Here is a 20,000-nt window from a genome sequence, read left to right as displayed (position 1 = left end):
CTCGCGCTTTCCGCTTAAAGCTGCTTCCATGTTCTACTTTGCAGGCATTTAACCAACAGCGTCTATGTGACAAAAGAGTGAAGTGTAAAGTCTGGAAAAAGGTCTAACTGTGTGCCACCACTTAACTATAGATGTGTTAAAAAATAATCAGAATATATATATATATATATATATATATATATATATATATATATATATATATATATATATATATATATATATATATATATATATATATAGGAGATAATCGACTCTAATCGAGCCTGAAACTGTGTGATCGGGCCAGATTTCCGATCACGTTATTGGATCTGGACATCCCCAATACATACATTATGGCTGGGCGATTTGGCCCAGAATCTACCAATCTCGATTAATTGAACATTTTAACTCGATTACGATAAATGAATGACTCTTTTATTTAATTTTTTTCCCTCTCCACGCCCCCACACTCGTCAATGCTACCAAGCTAACCAATCACAGAGCTTACGCTATGTGTCGTGTCATCAGTCGATGGGTATGCGACTGCATGAAGGCTGCACCAGACCATATGCTGTGCTCGACGCAGAGCGGGGTCACGTGACTCCACACACAGTAAGGAAAGTAATTGAAAAAATTGACCTGGTAAAATTAAATCAGATTAAATTATAACTTCTGAATGTCGATTACTTTTCAATTAATCGCCCAGCCCTAACATTCATATAGTGACTCTTAAATTAATAAACACTCATTATTTTTTTTTTACATTGTTTACAGTAGACACATTTTAAATGTGATTAAGTCTAATCAATATTTATATTTACATTATAATTTTTAAACAATATATCTGTTGTGCTTTATGACAACCATATTTTGTCCTTTTTTCCATGCAAGTTGTAAAACATTGAAGTTGACTTGTATTTACTATCTATATAAAATCACTTTTGTAAATGCAATTTGATGCATACACCAAAATGGGATGCCTCCTCTCAGCACATCATGTTTTTATTTCTCTATTTGAATAAACTGACAGCTCTATAGCCAAACATTAAGGTCAAGTTGTCAGTTTTTAGTCCGTCGCAACCTGAAGCCTGCTTGCGTCGACTTCTGGATGAAGATAAGCAGAGACTCAGAGGAGCGTGGCTTCACCTCATGAGAACTGAGCTGTAATTAGCAGAGCTGATTAAAGCTGCGCTGGACTCAGCGGAGGGTCTCAAAACTCTCACTCTCGGCCTCCCCTCGAAAAACACACACACGCAGACACACAGCATTGTGCTCAGCCCATTAACATGTTATTTAAGAGTCATTCCCTCAGGATGCTCTACTCATTACTTTGAGGCCGAATCGGAGCGTCTGAAGGGCTGCCGGAAACTGCTGAAAAAAAAAACTAAACACGAAGGTAAAAAATAAGGTTTGGCGATGTCGACCAATTTGGCATCGTACGATGTCTAATGTGAAACACTGCGGAATAATGAATAATTAATTAATTCATACTGAATTAATTATTTGTAGCCTACCGTTTCAACTACCTGACCCGCATGGTCTTTGTTTGACCCATAACCAAATCATATATAAATAAAGATAAGTTACACACAAATTATCACCTGTCAATCACTTTTTCCACAGGACTCTGGCATGAATAGGCAGAGTGACCTGTGTCAGCATAATGGCATCAACAAACTTGGTTATTAAAAAAGATGCACAACCAACAGGAACCAACCAACAGTATCTGAGGTTTTCACTAAAATTGAAAGCGTGAAAGTGAAAGATTGAAGCAGTGTATTGATGCTGTGACACAATACGTGATAGATTCAAAAGACAGAAGAGCCGTTAGATAGAGACAAGATTAATTAAATATCACGTTTAACAACTATAGTGAGACGTGATCCAGCAGTACATTCTTGATAAACCGATGTGCACTGCTCTCTGGGGTTTTGTAACTAAGACGTATTAGTGTAAACGGGCCGTGTGTGTTTTTTTGCAAGCGGGTTGTTGGTGCGATGGGGGTTCAGCATTGGGATCGCGATGCCAGCTCAGCATTGTGATGTCTATCGGCCATCGGTGATGGACGATGGCATTGTCTATCGACCCAACCCGAATAAAAAAGATTCACAGGATAATGAAAATTTACTAGTGGTTAAAAGTTTAACTTAAATTATTTTATATCCATTTGACTATTTTATATCCATGTGACTTAAAATATATATTTTTAACGTATTATATTTTTTAACAATTTTAAACTAAGCCTATTCTGCTCGTCAAAGCTGCAATTAATTGATCTACTGCAAAATACAGTATAAATACTGTCAAAAATTTTATTAATGCAGTTTAAGAATTAATCATGACTAATCACATATAAAATAAGTTTGTATTAATAATATGAATACAAAGTTTGTTTTCACATAATGTACTGTGTAAATGTATTATGTATATATAAATGCACACACATACTGTACGTGTACATACATTAAAAATACTTGCATACACATTAGATTACACACATATTCAGTGCTCGGGATAAATGAGTACACCTGCTTTTGAAAATTAAGATTTTTAATCATATCTCTGTAAATATAGACAATATATGTTTGTGCATTTGAACAAACCAGTTTTATTAAATAGTTAATTCATACATTTTTCTTTGGCTTAGTCTCTTTATTCATCAGGGGGTCGCCACAGTGGAATGAACCGCCAACTTATCCAGCATATGTTTTACATAGCGGATGCCCTTCCAGCTGCAACCCAGTACTGGGAAACACCCATACACACTCATTCTCTCTCACACACACACACACACACACACACACACACACACACACACACACCGGCCAATTCATTTTATTCAATTCACCTATAGCACATGTCTTTGGACTGTGGGGGAAACCGGAGCATCCGCAGGAAACCCACACGAACATGGTGAGAACATGCAAACTCCACACAGAAATGCCAACTGGTCCAGACGAGACTCGAACCAGGAACCTTCTTGCTGTGAGGCGACAGTGCTAACCACTGAGCCACCGTGTCACCCCTTATCAAATAGTTCTATACATTAAAATACGACTTTAGTCAACTAACATATTTAGGAACAGACAGATAACACATTTACCTTTTGGTACTGAAATTTAAAAAAATTTCCACTTAAGCGCTGTTAAGCATGTTCTGAAATGCCGCTGATTTGCCATTGTGTTCATGTGCTCAACAGAAATGACTGTGATTGGCCGTGAAGGTTATCAGCTGTGTTGAGAGTAACGCATTACAAGTAACGCGAGTTACAGTCCGTAATAATATTACTTTTGTAAGTGATAAGCAACACATTACTTTCAAAAAATAAGCAATAATATCTGAGCTACTGTTTTAAAAACGTAAATGTGAATTATTTTTAAGTTTAATTATTTAATTATTAATTAATTAGTTAAAATTAACATAGTCACGGCAGACCAGAGGCTTACATTTCTGTGATGAAAGTATTGTAAAATTTAAATTATTTTGAACACATGGAAGAAAAGGAAAAGGGCAATGGACAGTCATTTTATGTAACTAACAAGACAAACTTCTCTGAAGATAACGTCATCCTGAATTATACATTTATCATGTTTTTTTTTAAGGTAAATGAATGTTATACAGTGTGTTGTTAATTTCAGAGTTCCTCTGTTTGAAAAAAAAAACTAAAGAAAAAAACCCCTGCAAGTTCTGAAAGAGATCAAGCCTTAGCCAGGTGAGAAAAAGTAAAGTATTACTATAAAAAAGTAACTAAGTACCGCAACAGTTACTTTTTTGGGGAGTAACTCAATATTGTAATGCACTACTTTCAAAAGTAATACTGGTCATCAGTTTACCACATTTCACCACTGTTCACCAAGTGCAAACACTGATACACTGGAGCATTTTAAACCCATGAAGAACAGTCAATTCATCAGCAGATCGCTCATATATCAGCTCATAGACAGACCGGCTGATCTTCGCAACTTTAAAACACTCCAGTGTCCCTGTATCTGTGTTTGTATTCAGTGAATAGCAGTGAACTGATGACCTTTACGGCCAATCACAGTCATTTCTGTTGAGCACATGAACACAATGGCCAATCAGCATTGTTTAAGAACACACTCAACAGCACTGAAATGTTAGTGGGAAATGGACGTTTTTAAAATTTCAGATATTCCAGTATCGTGACAACACTAATCTGTATGACTCGATAAAAACAACATAAGAAACATTATTAATGACTGAATACCGATAATAACTGATATTAACAGAACAGCAGATTAGCATATTAAAATGATTTCTGAAGTGGCACTGAAGACTGCATTAAAGGTGCAGTATGTAGGTTTGACACCTAGTGGTTGAACTAGGAATTATATTCCTGGATCTAAACAAACGCAAGCGCAGGTTGCCAGATTGATGACCAACAGTAGTGAGCCTAAAGGGTGATTTAAATCATGTTCCATATAAAAGCAACGGCACACGATAGAAAGAATATTTTTCACATTAAAAGGAGGTTTTGTCCTTCCCAACAATTCATATTGATATATTAGAAACGGCTTCTATTTTTGCAGCTAAACAACAGGATAAACTGGCAATGATCATCTCATGCTTTATTCAGTGTTAAATGCTCACAATGTGAGTTTGAATGCCATTTTACATGACATTTATTGCCATATACTGAAAGCAGCAGCAGATAGTTCACCTCAGATCTTAAAAATAAAATAAACCGTTTAAAATTTAACTTTTGAACTGTAACTAGAAAAGTGATTCAGCATGTACATTTAATAATGTTAAAGAGGTTTAATAATGTATAAATTAGATTATAAACCTTACCAATTCGTTGGACTGCAGTAAGTGCACTATTCTGTGCTTCTGAATGGCTGTATTTAAATTTCTGTTGCATTTCATCTGGTGCAAACAGCTAAATTTCTTTTCACTGCAAATCTCGGCACGTAGCGTGTTGTTAGGACATGGAGTTACAATGTAACCTGCTCACTTAATGTTTACATAAGTAATATTTATATTATTTGCTAATTAATAACCTCATGTGGAACTCTGAATCTGCGTCAAATTACTGTCCACTGGAAAAAATTTTACGGTCATGGAGGCATGCTTTAAACGCCTTCCTGAATGAATGAATGAATGAATGAAATACATGGTTTTCCAACAAGGCAACCTGTGATGCTGAAATATAATTGGTTAAAGTGGCATTGGGTGGGTTAAAAGAACCAAAACAAAAAAGGCGTTACATTATAAAACCAAAGACAGTTGATATTTCTGTGTTTACATTTTGTATTATTATAAATGGAGCCTTGGTGATGAGAAAAGACTTCTTCAAAAAAAAAAATCCAAATCCAAACCTAGTCGTGTATGTGGACACTTATGATGACACACTTTCAGACAGTCTAAATGTCACTGCCTTGCGGTTCAGAAATGTCCAAACACATTGCGCGTCTGCTGTACGCGAACATGCGGAGGCGCCGGATTAATCCCGCCAGCTGTTGTGACATGTGAGGACGGGCCTGGGCCGTTTGTGTTGAGTATCTGTTGATGCTGTGACTGATGTCAAACAAATAGCGGCTGTGGTTTATGGTGATGATGATAGCGTGTGCGAGTGGGTGGTGTTTAGTGTGACTCATTGCCTCTAATCTCCTTTATGGTGCACACCATTAGTCAAGAGGTTACAGGGAAGGTTAGAGAGTGTCATTAGAGAAACGCTCAGCACCATCTCTATATTTTCCATCTTTCATTCTTTTCTGTCCATCTTTATTAGTAGCGTTCTAAGGCAAGTCTTTGGACAATCGTCTAGCCTTTAGCTTTGGTGACTTCTTCTGCACCATTTGTGCCACAGACATGAATGAATCTCCAATCGTGCGGCTTCAGGAGAGGTGTCATGACAGCCAAATACTATAGACTCAAGGTTGGACTGGAGTCAGTAAAATCCTACCTGTCACCTAGCTGCTTTTACAGCAACTAACACAATGATAACCACACATACACCTGTTATAATCTCACATGGTCAGATTGATAGTTGCTTTAAATGTCTATGAATCTATGAATCCATGTGATTGATGGGTAAAGCAACCAATCATGTTTAGGGAATCAGAAATGTCCCCACAATAACAGACAAATGTGCAACCAGTAATTAGTTCATGAACGTCTCTAAGGTTGACAGCAATGGTTCGTCATCAGCCAGTGTTGAGGAAAGTTTATTTTGACAATAATGCTGTAGAATATTGAGTTACTCCCCCAAAAAAGCAGTGGTGTAAAGTAACAAATTACAAATACTCAAATGACTGTAATTGAGTAGTTTTTCTCAGGAATTGTAATTTACTAAATAGTTTAAAAATGTGTACTTTTACTTTCCCTTAAGTACATTTTTAGTGCAGTATCTGTACTTTTAGTCCACTCCTTTAACCTGCAGTCACTACTTTACTTTTTCTCGTCTATGGAGATTGAAAAAATCCGTCCAGTGATTCCTGTCCAACCAAATCGCACATAGAAGGTAAATCTACATCAACACATGGGTAATTTATATTTGCAGCTGTTTGGAAGCATTAAAAGTGTCCAAGAAGATGTCCAAAATCTTTACCCTCAATGACCCAGAGACTGTTTAGATGCATGTCACTGATGAGAAGATGACGGATGTTTACTCTATGATGACCAAAATGGCCTTATACAACCAACAGGCACTAGACCTCAACATGACGTTAGATTGACGGTTTACCCCAACATTGTGGGGACGTTGCATTTGGTTTGAAAATGAAAATTGGGTTGACATCAGAATTTAATGTCAGGCCAACGTCAATGTCTAACGTACAACCTAAAAACAACCAAATATCAACGTCTAATGATATTACAGCTTGACGTTGTGTGGATGTTACGACTATGACATCTATCAAATGTTTGGTTGCCAGACCTGACGAATATATGTCAGTATTTGACGTCAATATGACGTTGGTTTAAGATGTTTACTCAACGTTGAATTTTGGTCACTTTCTAACTAGGCTTGTGCCGGTATTCGGTAATGCGATAAATCACGGTAATGAATATGCACGATATTGTTATCGCGGGCACTTCAAAATACCGTGAAAAATAATAGATCCGAATTTATATTCTTAGAACGCGCCTTAGCTTATTTTCCATCAACCGCTTGAAGAAACACTGCGTATATGCTGCGCAGAACTGATGCGCACTCTGATGTAAACAATCCCCACATGTAGAAGCACTGTGTGCGCGCCGCCGCTGCCACCGCACTATAATCCTCACACGAAGAAGAAGCATGGCGGAAGGAGGAACGCTGCCGACAATTTATCCCCCTTCAGCTTATTTTTCATCAACCGCTTGAAGAAACACTGCGTATATGCTGCGCAGAACTGATGCGTACTCTGATGTAAACAATCCCCGCATGTAGAAGCACTGTGTGCACACAGTGCGCGCCGCCGCTGCCACCGCTCTGTAATCCTCACACGAAGAAGAAGCATGGCGGAAGGAGGAATGATGCCGACAATTTATCCCCCTTCAAAAAAAAGTCAGAGGTTTGGAAATATTTTGGGTTCCAAAAAAATGCACAGGGATTGCTGATCGAAGACGGTTTCTCTTTGCACATTCACTTTGATATAATTGCTCAAGTTTACTTTTATATTGTGTATTGTTTTATTTATATTTATTTGTATTTAAATGTTTGAAGTACTTTTAGTTAATTAAAAAGTTATTAAAGTTACTAAGTTGACGAAACTGAAGTTTTTTCTGTTTTTTTACCTGTTTCTCTAGTAAAATTACAATATCGTGATAATACCGTATACCGTGATAAAAGCTCAACCAATTAATCGCAGCATGAAAATGTGATACCGGCACATGCCTATTTCTAACACAACCTAAAAACTCACTACTCTTGAGTACTTTTAAAAGGGCTACTTTTTACTCATACTTTGAGTAATATATACAACAGATACTTTTACTCTACTTGCACTACATTTTTAGGCAAGTAATGGTACTTTTACTTAAGTATGGTTTTTCAGTACTCTTTCCACCACTGCAAAAAGTAATCGTTACTTAGTTACTTTTTATGGTAAGTAATGTGTTACGTTACTTTTGAGTTAATATTGCATTACTTTTTCTGACCTGTCCTTTCAAGACTTTTCTTACTTGATTGTTTTTAAATAAACAAGTTCTGCAATTAACAAGACATTGTATAACCTTCATTTACCTTTAAAAAAACATAAAAAAAATTACAATTCCTGTACTTTTTGTCTTAATACATAAAACCCACTGTCCATTGAGACAATCCCATTTTTTTTCTTTTTCTTTTTCTTTGATACACTTAAAATAATGTCTCACTGAGTGCGAGATTCAACATGACTATGTTAATAGTTTTTTTAAAGCTAATTAATTAAAATCAAAAGTAACCAGTGTTACAAAAAAATTTGCATTTTCGATATGTACAAAAAAAACGGTTGATGGAAATGCCATGATGCGCATAAAATTTTTACATTTCACATAAGAAACGTATATGCATAACTGAGAAGGATAAACTTTTTATTCGATAAGAAAAGATACGCATAAACTACGATTAAAACACTTTTAATGAATAAATTTTAGTATGCGCATTAAAACAAATCATGTGACTTTGCTATAAGAGATGATGTGATGGTTAAAATGTGTGTGAATGGACAAACCAGCAGGCTGTAAAACATCTGAAATGTTGTTTTGGTTATTCTAAAATGCCTTAATTATTTCAATATTAGCGTTGTTATATTATTAATGACCTCCAGAATAGTCAAGAGCAACTGTGCTCCGCGTCTGATGCCTTCAAACGCCACCACGCATTCATTGGGCATTGGCATTGTCTTCTGAGGTGCAAGTCATTTATTAAATAAAGAAAAGATTGACGCAGCTTCTCCTATCGCAGCAAATTCTGCTTTTACTTTTTGATATTTGGCCCTAATTAATCAGTAAGTGACGATTTTAATCTCTTTGACTAATTGAATGGAAACGTTGCTCTATTCTTACACTTTTTAATGCGATATTCCAGTTTAACACATAAATTTAATTAATCTTTGGATGCAAACATAGCTACAGACATTTTCACTAGAAACACCCATCATTTCAGATCCCAGATAAAGTAATTACGTCAGAAGGATAAACGGAGAAGTAGGAATTTTCCAGAACTACGTCATATCATTAATATCATTCAATATTTTTTAAATAATTAATTTTATTATTTTTATCATTTATTTTAATGATTATAAAGATGGGCGTCATGGTGGCGAAGTGGGTAGCGCTGTTGCCTCACAGCAAGAATGTCGCTGGTTTGAGCCTCGGCTGGGTCAGTTGGCCTTTCTGTGTGGAGTTTGCATGTTCTCCCGGTGTTGGCGTGGGTTTCCTCCTGGTGCTCTGGTTTCAAGAGGACAAGAGGACAACTTTGAATCTGCTGAACTATCTGCAATTTTATGTGCCGTTTACATCAGATGTTCAGTCAATGGTCCGTGTACATGATGTGTGTGAAAAAGATTACACTAGCAATTTCACGGAACACCATAACAACCATAGCACCACACCATAAAGCCTGATTTATACTTCTGCATTCTGTCTGTGCTGCTCTGACATTAACACTTCAGAAACGCTAGTAGGCCATTGGTTTTCTATGTTCCTCTTTGTTGAGTTTCTTTAAGAGTGTTTTGAGTATTAGCTCAAACTTACACTCATTTAAGGACAAAAGAGGTAGGAACTGGTGAACATGCTACAACTGTAATCATAAAGTAAACAAAACAAAAGTATCCATCTTGAGCTCATCCACAGGGCATGATCTGTTAAAACACAGCTCATGGCTCGCCCACACTAGTCACTGACCAATCACAGCTCTGGTGCTATGTGATGCTGCAATGTGTACTCACCTTTTTTGAGAGGTGCAAAACGCTACATCAGACCTAGATTTTGCAAAAGTTACATTGGACATATCATGTGTATTCTATTCAGAAAGTATAAAATTCACCTTAACAGTACACTAGCAACTATCTAGAACATCCTAATAACTACCAATAAAATGGTCACAACCACCAGCACACAACCTAGAAACCAAAAAAAAACCTCCCAGTAACCACAAAGAAAATCATAACAACTGATACCCTATAGTAACCTTTCAAAAATCAGTTCCAGACACTGTCTAACAGCCTAGAACACTTTACCCACCACCCACATAGGCTGATTTATACTAGCGCCGCGTCGCAGACCTCTGCTGAGTGCACGCGCACCTCATGAAATGGTCAAGGCTTTTATACTTGACGCATGCTATTTACCGTTGTGATATTCTTTAAAACGACAGGGGGCGATGAAAGAAACTCACCGTAAAGTCAGAAGGATAAACGTAGAAGTAGGAATATCATTCAAAAAATTTTAAATAATTAATTTTATTATTTTTATAATTTATTTAAATGATTATAAAGATGGGCGTCATGGTGACGAAGTGGGTAGCGCTGTTGCCTCACAGCAAGAAGGTCGCTGGTTTGAGCCTCGGCTGGGTCAGTTGGCCTTTCTGTGTGGAGTTTGCATGTTCTCCACGTGTTGGCGTAGGTTTCCTCCTGGTGCTCCGGTTTCCCGGAAGTCCAAAGACATGCGGTATAGGTGAATTGGGTGAGCTAAATTGTCCGTAGTGTATGTGTGTGGATGAGTGTGTATGGATCTTTCCCAGTGATGGGCTGTGGCTGGAAGGGCATCTGCTGTGTAAAACATATGCTGGACAAGTTGGCGGTTCATTACGCTGTGGGGACACCAGATCAATAAAGGGACTAAGATGAAAAGAAAATGAATGAATGAATATAAAGATTTTTATAACGATTCACAATTTTTTAAATCAAACTTTGATGCATCACTTGCTTTTGTTCAAATCTCGAACAGTTCTACCCATTAAAGTTACAGTAAATATCAATGACAACAAAGCATGAGTTGCTCTACAAATATATATTTTTATTAAGCCAAAAAAAGTACACTTACTAAAAAATACTGACGTTTTTTATAGATTTAGTCCGCTCCACAATTCAGATTACTGTCTGGCTAGTTTGTCTTCTACTGATATGCTAAAAAGGCAATAATGGTCCAACATTCCTGACCATTATCACCAATAAAGCCTAGAACAATAGGGCATCAGTATTGTAAACCGATTGGTACAAATATTCTCTTCCAATTCATTTTAGTTTTGTATTAAATTGTTTTAAATTCAAAATTGTAATATATACATCAGTGTAAAACCTATGAATGGTGGAAAAACATGTTCTGTAAATGTTTATTAAAACCACTTGGGTCTCCACTTGCTATAGCCTCTCTTTTTGGTTTTAACAAACGTATGCTTCAAGTTTTTCTAGGTTAGGGTGTTTTGGATTAGCAACTGTCCTAAACACCCTAGTAACCATTTAAGCTTAACGCTATTATAACTACCTAGCAATGCCCTAGCAACTGTGCAGAACACACTAAGAACTACCCATAATATTAGTGTCTATGCTAACAACACTGCAGCAGTTGGTTTTGCTTTAGCAACAGTCCTAAACACCCTTATAACCACTTACGGTACAACGCTATAGTAACGACCTGGCTATGCCCTAGCAACTGTCCAGAACACCCTAACAACCCCCCATAATATTAGCTTCTATGCCAGTAATCAACAATACTGCAACTGTCATTACGTTAGCAACTGTCCTTAACATACCAGTAACCACAGTAAAATGCTATAGAAACTTCGTAGCTATGCCCTAGCCACAATCCAGAACTCCCAAAGTCCCTAAAAACTGTCCTAAACACCCTAGCAACCACTCAAAATGCTGTAGTAGTTACCAAGCAATGCCCTTGCAACTGTCCACCTAGTAACCAGCCATAATATTAGCAGCAGGTTTTTCATTAGCAAACACTCAAATCTAGCTCAATGCAGCTATACAAACACACACACACACACACACACACACACACACACACACACACACACACACACACACACACACACACACACACACACGCACACGCACACGCACACACACACACACACACACACACACAGATATCCAAACCCACAGCACATGTCAAGCCAATATGGAGCCCTGCTGTTGTGTTCCAGGATTGTAATTCTTGCTGTGAATCCAGACTGAAGATTTCGCTGTACTCTTTATTTCTCCTCCAGCGTTGTGAAATGAACTGAAGCTCTAAAAACAAATAATGCTCAAGTTCAGAAAACTGAGCCGCCATATAGCGCTCCTAAAGGCATACATTTAGGTTCAAATCAGATGCGCTCGGGAAACATTTTAAGGCTATTGATTGCATTTCTCTGAGTAAGCAAACCTGCTGAAGCATAATAAAAGTGTTTTGGATGGCTGTTCTGCCACACATCTTGCTAATGTGAACTGGATGGACATTTCTACTGCTTCACTAATGCATTATCAGACTCTCCAAAACCGATTCGCTCCCCGCAGAAGCCCTGCCTCCCTACTACAGCAAGAAAGGGCACTTAATATTGATTTCTTCCGTTACTTTCTGCTGTTTAGAGAGAGGACAGGAGGAAGGGGATGGGGATTGGGAAACGCAGGGGTCAAACTTAAACTTTTTTTGACAGGAGTGTTGTTTCGGGAGCTATACAACAATAAAGCTGACACAGAAACAAGGTTTGCACAACTCAGGTGGTAACGGATAGGCAGCGGCTCCAGTGTTTTCTGAAATTACATCCATGTGCTTTGCAGATTTCCTGCTAGAGGTTGTATTAGCGTTTTCACAGCACCAGCACTGATTATGGTGTGTTTTGATTATGATGCAATAAAATGAAATGCACATATAATAAGTTACGAACTTGAATTAGAAATATCATCTTTGCAACTAACTGAAAACATTTAAAAAAAGAAAAGTAAATGTAATGTACTAATGACCAATGTACAAATGAAACTACAAAAAAAAAACAATGCAATTTACATACTTACTACAGCTTAAAAGTGTCAAAACTACCCAAAAGATTAAGAATAAAATTAATAAAATTTTCATTTTAAGAAGTAATTTTATATACATAGGAAGCATGTTAAATCCAAATAAAGTGTCTTTGTTTCAAATAACTTTTGTGGAAAAGAAATTCAAAACATTGGTGAAATAATGTTATATCTGCTTGTTAAGTTGTGACGTATCGGTAACGTTTGTAATACTCTATTGTTAATAGAGAAGACTCCAGATCCAGACCTGTTCTTACATTACTGTGACGGTTGGGTTTAGGGCTGGAGTAGGGGTAGACGTTAATAAAATACAATTAATGGGAAATGTAATCAATTACATAAATAACTTAGCCGTATGTGATCTATAGCTGATTAACCATGTGAATGAATGATAACAGCATTCTGAGCCTACTAGTAGCGGCAGAAGGCCCCTACAGGCTCATATCTATTAACTGATAACCACTGATAACGCACATTCAAGCCCATTCAAGTGATAACATTCGAATCGGCTGCAAAATACGCCTGACACATTTTTGAGCCATATAAACTAGTTACTGTATAGTTCAATTTTATTTTTATTCAGTAAATCATGGGTTAAAAAAAAAAGGAAAACAGCCACTTATTTAGAAGAAATAAATAGATTTTTTAAAGCATTACAATGCTTATTGTTTTGATACTTGAAAACCTGGTATACAACTGTACAAGTGAAGTAAAAATTACTTTACCTGTTTCCTAGTCCAAATTATTGATTATGATTATTATTTATTTTGTTTCAATTAGTCTTCAAACCTAAAAATGGTAATTTCATGGATCTAAAAAACACTTTTTTTCCTATTCAAATTTATCTTGTTCATTAACAAGGTCTAAAAAAACAAAGAACAATCGTTCAGCTTACCCCTAAATAACTAATCAAACACCACAAGACGTTTCATCCAATAAAAACAAAGCACTCTGCGTAACGTTTCCTTTAACCTGTCAGCATCATGTACAGTGTCAGTACAGTAACAGCTCGTCTCCACCGTCAGCTCGGCCTGGTGATCCCACATGCCGGCATTCTTCCATCTTTGTTTGTTTGTGATTAATTTGAGTTGGATTTGTTTTGGCTCGGCCCGGCTGTCCTTCCATCTGTCACAGCTGCGACAAAATGCAAGAGCCCACCCTGAACGGCCACTACCATCTACCCGCTCACTGCTTACGTCACATATCCGATCTGCACTTACCATCAACGCTCTGCTAATCTCCGCTTTTTATAGATTCCTGCCATTTTAGGATCTTCCACCCTTCACAGAGGAGATTTACATGCGTCTCGCGCTTGCATTGATGTTATTTGGAGACCATAACCGTAAAGGCTTCTTATTACACATCCAGAATGCAGACTTATTCCCTGTCTGCTCGTAGAGAAGCACAAAAACCCTGACTTTGAGTGTGAATGGATTTATTGGAGCTGCCGTTAATCAGAGTCATGATTGGATGTAAGTTTCGACGCGACATTCATAATCGAGAAAACAGGAACCAGGCCAAGACCCGAGGAAACAATGTAATGCTAATGAGGCACAACCAGCCGCTGAAAGGTTTTTCATTTCACGTATCTGCACAGAAATGGCCCCCGTTTATATTTATTTGTCGAAGGTGGAAAATGGATTGGCAGCATCGAACATAATTGCAAAACTAGTGTGAGTGACTAATGACAGAAGCAAATAGATTATTTACAAGACTTTGTTCTTGTGTTATGGTTGACCTATTTAAAAGTTCTTGCATGTTTTGGGTGTAGATTCGGTCAGGGTTATTTCATATGATCCAGACTGTGCAGCTGTAGTATTTCCACCTACATTATGCATTTATTGTATTTGTTGTGAGGTTTGTTTGTTTGTTTTTTGCATCTTTAAGTGTGTGAATTTTTCTGGAATAAGTGTGCCTGGAGCAAGTTAAATGATGGAGCATGCCTCATGAATTGCTAATGTGAAATGTAAATGCACAATCTTTCAATTAGACCTGCACGTTTACATCTGGCAGATGTAATAAATAAATAATAATATTGTAATAGAATCACACTGACTTGCACTGTAGGAAGAAGGCTGCATAATATTGGGGCTGCAGAACCCCATACGTGATCAAAAATTTGGGATAAGGAAGATTTTTTTTTATTTACCCCTGGTTTCACAAAGAAGATTTTAGGTCCTAGACTTAGATAGTTATCTCAAAACGCAAAAGTTAGATATCCTAAAATAGATAAGTGCCACATATTTGTCTTAAGATGCTCACTGTTAATTTAATAATGTCAATAAAGCTACTTAAAGCTGCTTAATATAATTTAAATAAGGCCTTGTCCTGGCTTAAACTAAGCATATTTTGCTCACTGAGGCTGCATTTGTTTGATCAAAAATACAGTAAAAACTGTAAAATTGTTAAGTATTATTACAATTTCAAATAAACGTTTTCTTATTGAATAAAGTTTTACATTTTATTTATTTTGGTGATTTAAAATCAAACTTTCTGCATCATTAGTCCAGTCTTCACAATCAGCAATCATCATATTAGAATAACCTTTGAAGGATTTTAGAAAGATGATACATTTTGTACAGTAATGACTGAAATTATGGTCATGTTTTTACACAATTATTGCCCTATTGTGTTCCAAAAATTGTGAGTTCATATCTCACAAAGATCATTTCTTTTTTCCATACTAAAGTATATGCAAACTCACTAGCTACCTTTCCATCCACCTATTTTTATGCACATCTTAGATATGCACATAAAAAAACGGATGATGGAAACACCAAGATCAGAAGAATCAGAATCAGAAAGAGCTTTATGAACCCAAAAAAGAGCTTTAAGATGAACCCAAACCAAAAAAAACCTATGTGCAGAGTAGGAAAAACTTTTTATTCGATAAGAAAAGATGCGCATAAACTACAATGGAAACACTTTTACCGAACAAATTCCAGTATGAGCATTAAAAAAGGTCATGTGATTTTGTTATAGGAGATCATGTGATGACTAAAAATGTGTGTGAATGGATAAACCAGCAGGCTGAGCACACTGTAAAACATCTGAAATGTTGTTTTGGTTATTCTAAAATGCCTTGACCATTTCAGTATTAGTGTTATTATATTATTAATGTGCTCCGCGTCTCACGCCTTCAAACGCCACCGCGCGTTCACTGCGTGTCAGGATTGCCTTCTGATTTCCTTCAAGTAATTAATTAAAGAAGAAATAAATGAAGAAAATATTGACGCTGCTTCTGACCGCTGTAAATTCCATTTTTACTGTTGATATTTGGCACCAGTTAATCAGGAAGTGACGATTTTGTTCGCTTTGACTCGTTGGATGGAAACGCTGCTTTATTCGCACGTCTTTTACGCGATATTCCAGTTTTATGCATAAAGTTAATTCGCATTTTTGGATGGAAACATAGCTATTGATTGTGAGATTACATACAGTACAATTGCACATTTGTAAATCGATTTTGAATTTTAGATTTTTTTCTCCCCTCAATTACCTGTTTTTCTTTATTCTGTGGCAGAAACAAATTTCCATATCATGGACACAAACTCCGAGATCTGTTAACAATACAGTGAAACTCATTTGAACTTGCATTTGAACACAAAATATCCATAACAGTTTCTGTATTATGTGATTATGTGATCTATACTAGCCTGATCTCATAAGGAAATGTAACTATTTTGCATTTTGTCAGTTTAGTGGCTAACGAATTCAGTTGTACGAAAATGTACAATTTTAAGGAGGCATGGCGCCCAAATCTGCCCTTAAACCCAACCGTCATTGGGGGCTGAACAAATCGTACTAAATTGTATGAATGAGATCGAACGAATTTCTACGAATTAGCCACTAAATGAAAAAGTTACGAATTGCCGTGAGATAGCGTTGGATGTACAGGTGTTTTTCATTCATTTAAAGTTTTGTCGACTGTCGACTTTTGATATTGAAAACTTAACTCTGCAGTTTAAGAAAATGACATTTATTGATGTTTTAGTAGTTTGAAACTATTTTATAAGAAATCATTTCAAAAGAATTAAGTCTGTAAAATAACAGAAAAAGTCCTGGCAGTTTATAACCAGGTTTTTGTACGCTATATTGCGTATTATTTTAAAAAAAACAACAATCAAAGTCACTTTTTCAACCTTTTAAAACTTGTTGGAGGAAAGATTAAGAATCTCAATTCAAAATCAATAATAAAAGGGTAGAGAGAAAAAAATATGAATCACAAAATACAGTGCATTGTTAATTTGTGGATATTTTTACAGCATGTTCTAAGACATGTCCAAAGACATGTGGTATAGGTCAATTGGGTAAGCTAAATTGTCTGTAGTGTATATGTGTGAATGAGTTTGTATGGATGTTTCCCAGTGATGGGTTGCAGCTGGAAGGGCATCCGCTACATAAAACATTTGGTGGATAAGTTGGCGGTTCATTCCGCTGTGGCGACCCCAGATTAATAAAGGGACTAAGCTGAAAAGAAAATGAATGAATGAATATATTTAGAATTAAGTCCAGAAATTTTTTTATTAAATTAATTAACAGAAAAAGTTCTGCCAGTTTATTATCAAGTTTTTGTATCGTAGTTTACAATACCAACCCAGACAATATATACATTGAAAATGTCAATACAAAGTGACATTTGTAAACTTTTCAACATCAAAACTTGTTGGAAGAAAGATCAAGAGCTCATAATGCAATGAAAAAAAAAACATGAATTACAAAATACATTTATTCATTAATATTCCTTTGGCTTAGTCCCTTATTTATCAGGGGTCGCCACAGCGGAATGAACCAACAACTATTCCGGCATATGTTCCCTTCCAGTCGAAACCCAGGACTGGAAAACAGTAAAAAATATAGTGAAACTGTTAATTTACAGATGTTTTGGTACAAAACCTAAGTTCTAGAAATGTGCAGAGTGATGACGTCTAACATTTATTAATATATTTAATGTTTTAACGATCTTACTGTATGATCAACTTGCATGACATGATCAATTTCCCGTTGTGTTCCCACAGTATAGTCGGACACACCGAGCCTTACACCAAACTCTGCTGCAAAGGCTTCTGCATAGACATCCTGAAAAAGCTCTCTCGCAACATCAAGTTCTCCTATGACCTCTACCTGGTCACCAACGGCAAACATGGCAAACTGGTACGAGGGATCTGGAACGGCATGATCGGAGAGGTGAGACAACCTTTCAGTTTCCTTTTCAAGTCAAAAAAACTAAATTTACTCCTTTAAAAAGATACAAAAATCTGTTGAACACAAAAGAAGATATTTTAAGGAAAATGGAAATTGAGGACTTTCATAAAATTCTTTTTTTTTTACAATACATTTCAACATTCTTCAAAATACCTTCTTTGTGTTCAACAGAAATAAAAAAAACTTTTTTTAACCACTTGAATGCAAAAGGAAAATATGAGTAAATGTCCATTTTTTGGGTGACATTTCTGGCCTGGTCTTGCTGCACTACAACATCAATTTCTTATCATTTATTTTCTACATTTCTCCTCCAACAAAATATCATAACATACAAATTTTCACTGTCCAGTCACTTTGGGTGCAGAAAAAAATGTCTATTTACTATATAACTGCAGGTAACTATGCTTATATATATATATATAATAACTTTAAAAGGGTTAAAATATCTTAGTTACTAGTTAATCACTTACGTTATTAGTAAATAATAAAGATATGGTAACTAATAATCCTAACATTTCTGATTTTGATTGTAAGACAATAATGCTTGAAACAATAATTATTGTGAAAAGCGCTAAACAAATGAACTTCAATTTAACTGAATAAAAAATATTTTTGCAAAATTGTTACGCATTTCATAATAAAGTATAGTAGTGTACAACACATTTAATTTGAAATGACAGTACAGTAGATTGTAATGAAAGGACAGCTAGTTTACCATCAGTTGAGCAAAGGCAAGCAAGAAAACAAAGACAATCTACTGTATATGAGAGAAGGGCTGTTGACTCTAGAATGGATATTAAAGCGTGTTCATTCCAGTGAACGTGACTGGCATTGAAATGACACAAACAACCTTGTAAATAAACTTCTCCATCAAGCGAGTCGACGTCTGATGCACAGCAGCGTCTGAAGACTTTCAGACTGTGGCTTGTGCTCCTGCTTTGTCCTGCTTTTCTTTTTTCTGAGATGCGGAAAAACACTATTGTGCTCAGTGGGGCATTATGCATGGTGTGGGTTAAAATCGGAAAACACACACACACACAAACTGACTGGACTAGCACATGCACAACAAGACATGAAAGGAATGATTCTTCCCCAAAAATGAATTTTGGCATCATTTTCAGACCAAAGATTGACTTATATACACACACACTATACCCGTCAACACCCGTCAACCCAAATTCCTTAATCTGTTTATTCAGAGCAGTTTAATTGCATATATTAAATTAAAAAAAAATAAAATGTTTAGCCTTTATAGATGGCCTATACAAAAATAAAATCAAGCTATAAAATCTTGTTCCCTTTTTATTCACTGTATTTAAATATTGATTCAATTTTCTATAGTTATTTAGTTAAGAGCAGCGAATCTCTCATTTTGAGCCACTGTTTTGTTTGATAACAGAGCTGTCACTTTAAGAATGCACAGATCTATAATGAGAGCATTGTGCTCATTTTAGACACAATTATTTGTGTTTAAAATAAAACATGCCAGGACAGACATGTTTACATAATATTAAGTGTATTTGTCTGTTTAAAAACACACCCAAATCCAAAAGTGTCAAGTCCGCTTTCTTCAAATTGCGTGTAAGCTGATCTGGGAACAGTGTGTTTAAACGGAGCGTCTGTCCATCTGTCAGCACCATTACATGAACGCAATGATTCAGAGGTTGCATGGTAAGGGCGAGGATCGACGCAGAGCTTTAATGGAAAGTAAGTAAATGCGCCTGTTTTAATATTCATTTCAACGTGCTTTCAAGTCAATATAAAGTGAAAGAATAATTCTCTTGAACAGCTCTTGCAATTATATCACATTTGAGATCGGCTCTTTGATGCTATTTTACTTTTTATAAAAATATTAAAAATATGGGAGAAATACGAGAAAAC

The 20,000-nt window shown here is 36.2% G+C and overlaps 1 protein-coding gene across 1 annotated transcript in view; it reads left to right on the top strand.

Annotated features, from left to right (window-relative positions):
- grin2ca (glutamate receptor, ionotropic, N-methyl D-aspartate 2Ca) overlaps positions 1-20,000 on the top strand; it is a 132,108-nt gene that overhangs the window by 90,712 nt on the left and 21,396 nt on the right. The window contains exon 6 of the mRNA XM_056453293.1: positions 17,933-18,101. Coding sequence (XP_056309268.1) covers positions 17,933-18,101 — 169 coding nt within the window. The remainder of the gene's footprint in view (positions 1-17,932; positions 18,102-20,000) is intronic.

This window comes from Danio aesculapii, chromosome 3 (genome assembly GCF_903798145.1).
Source record: "Danio aesculapii chromosome 3, fDanAes4.1, whole genome shotgun sequence".
Lineage (NCBI taxonomy): Eukaryota > Metazoa > Chordata > Actinopteri > Cypriniformes > Danionidae > Danio > Danio aesculapii.
The sequence above is the reverse complement of the archived record's forward strand: the minus strand, read 5'-3'. Positions and strand labels throughout refer to the sequence as shown.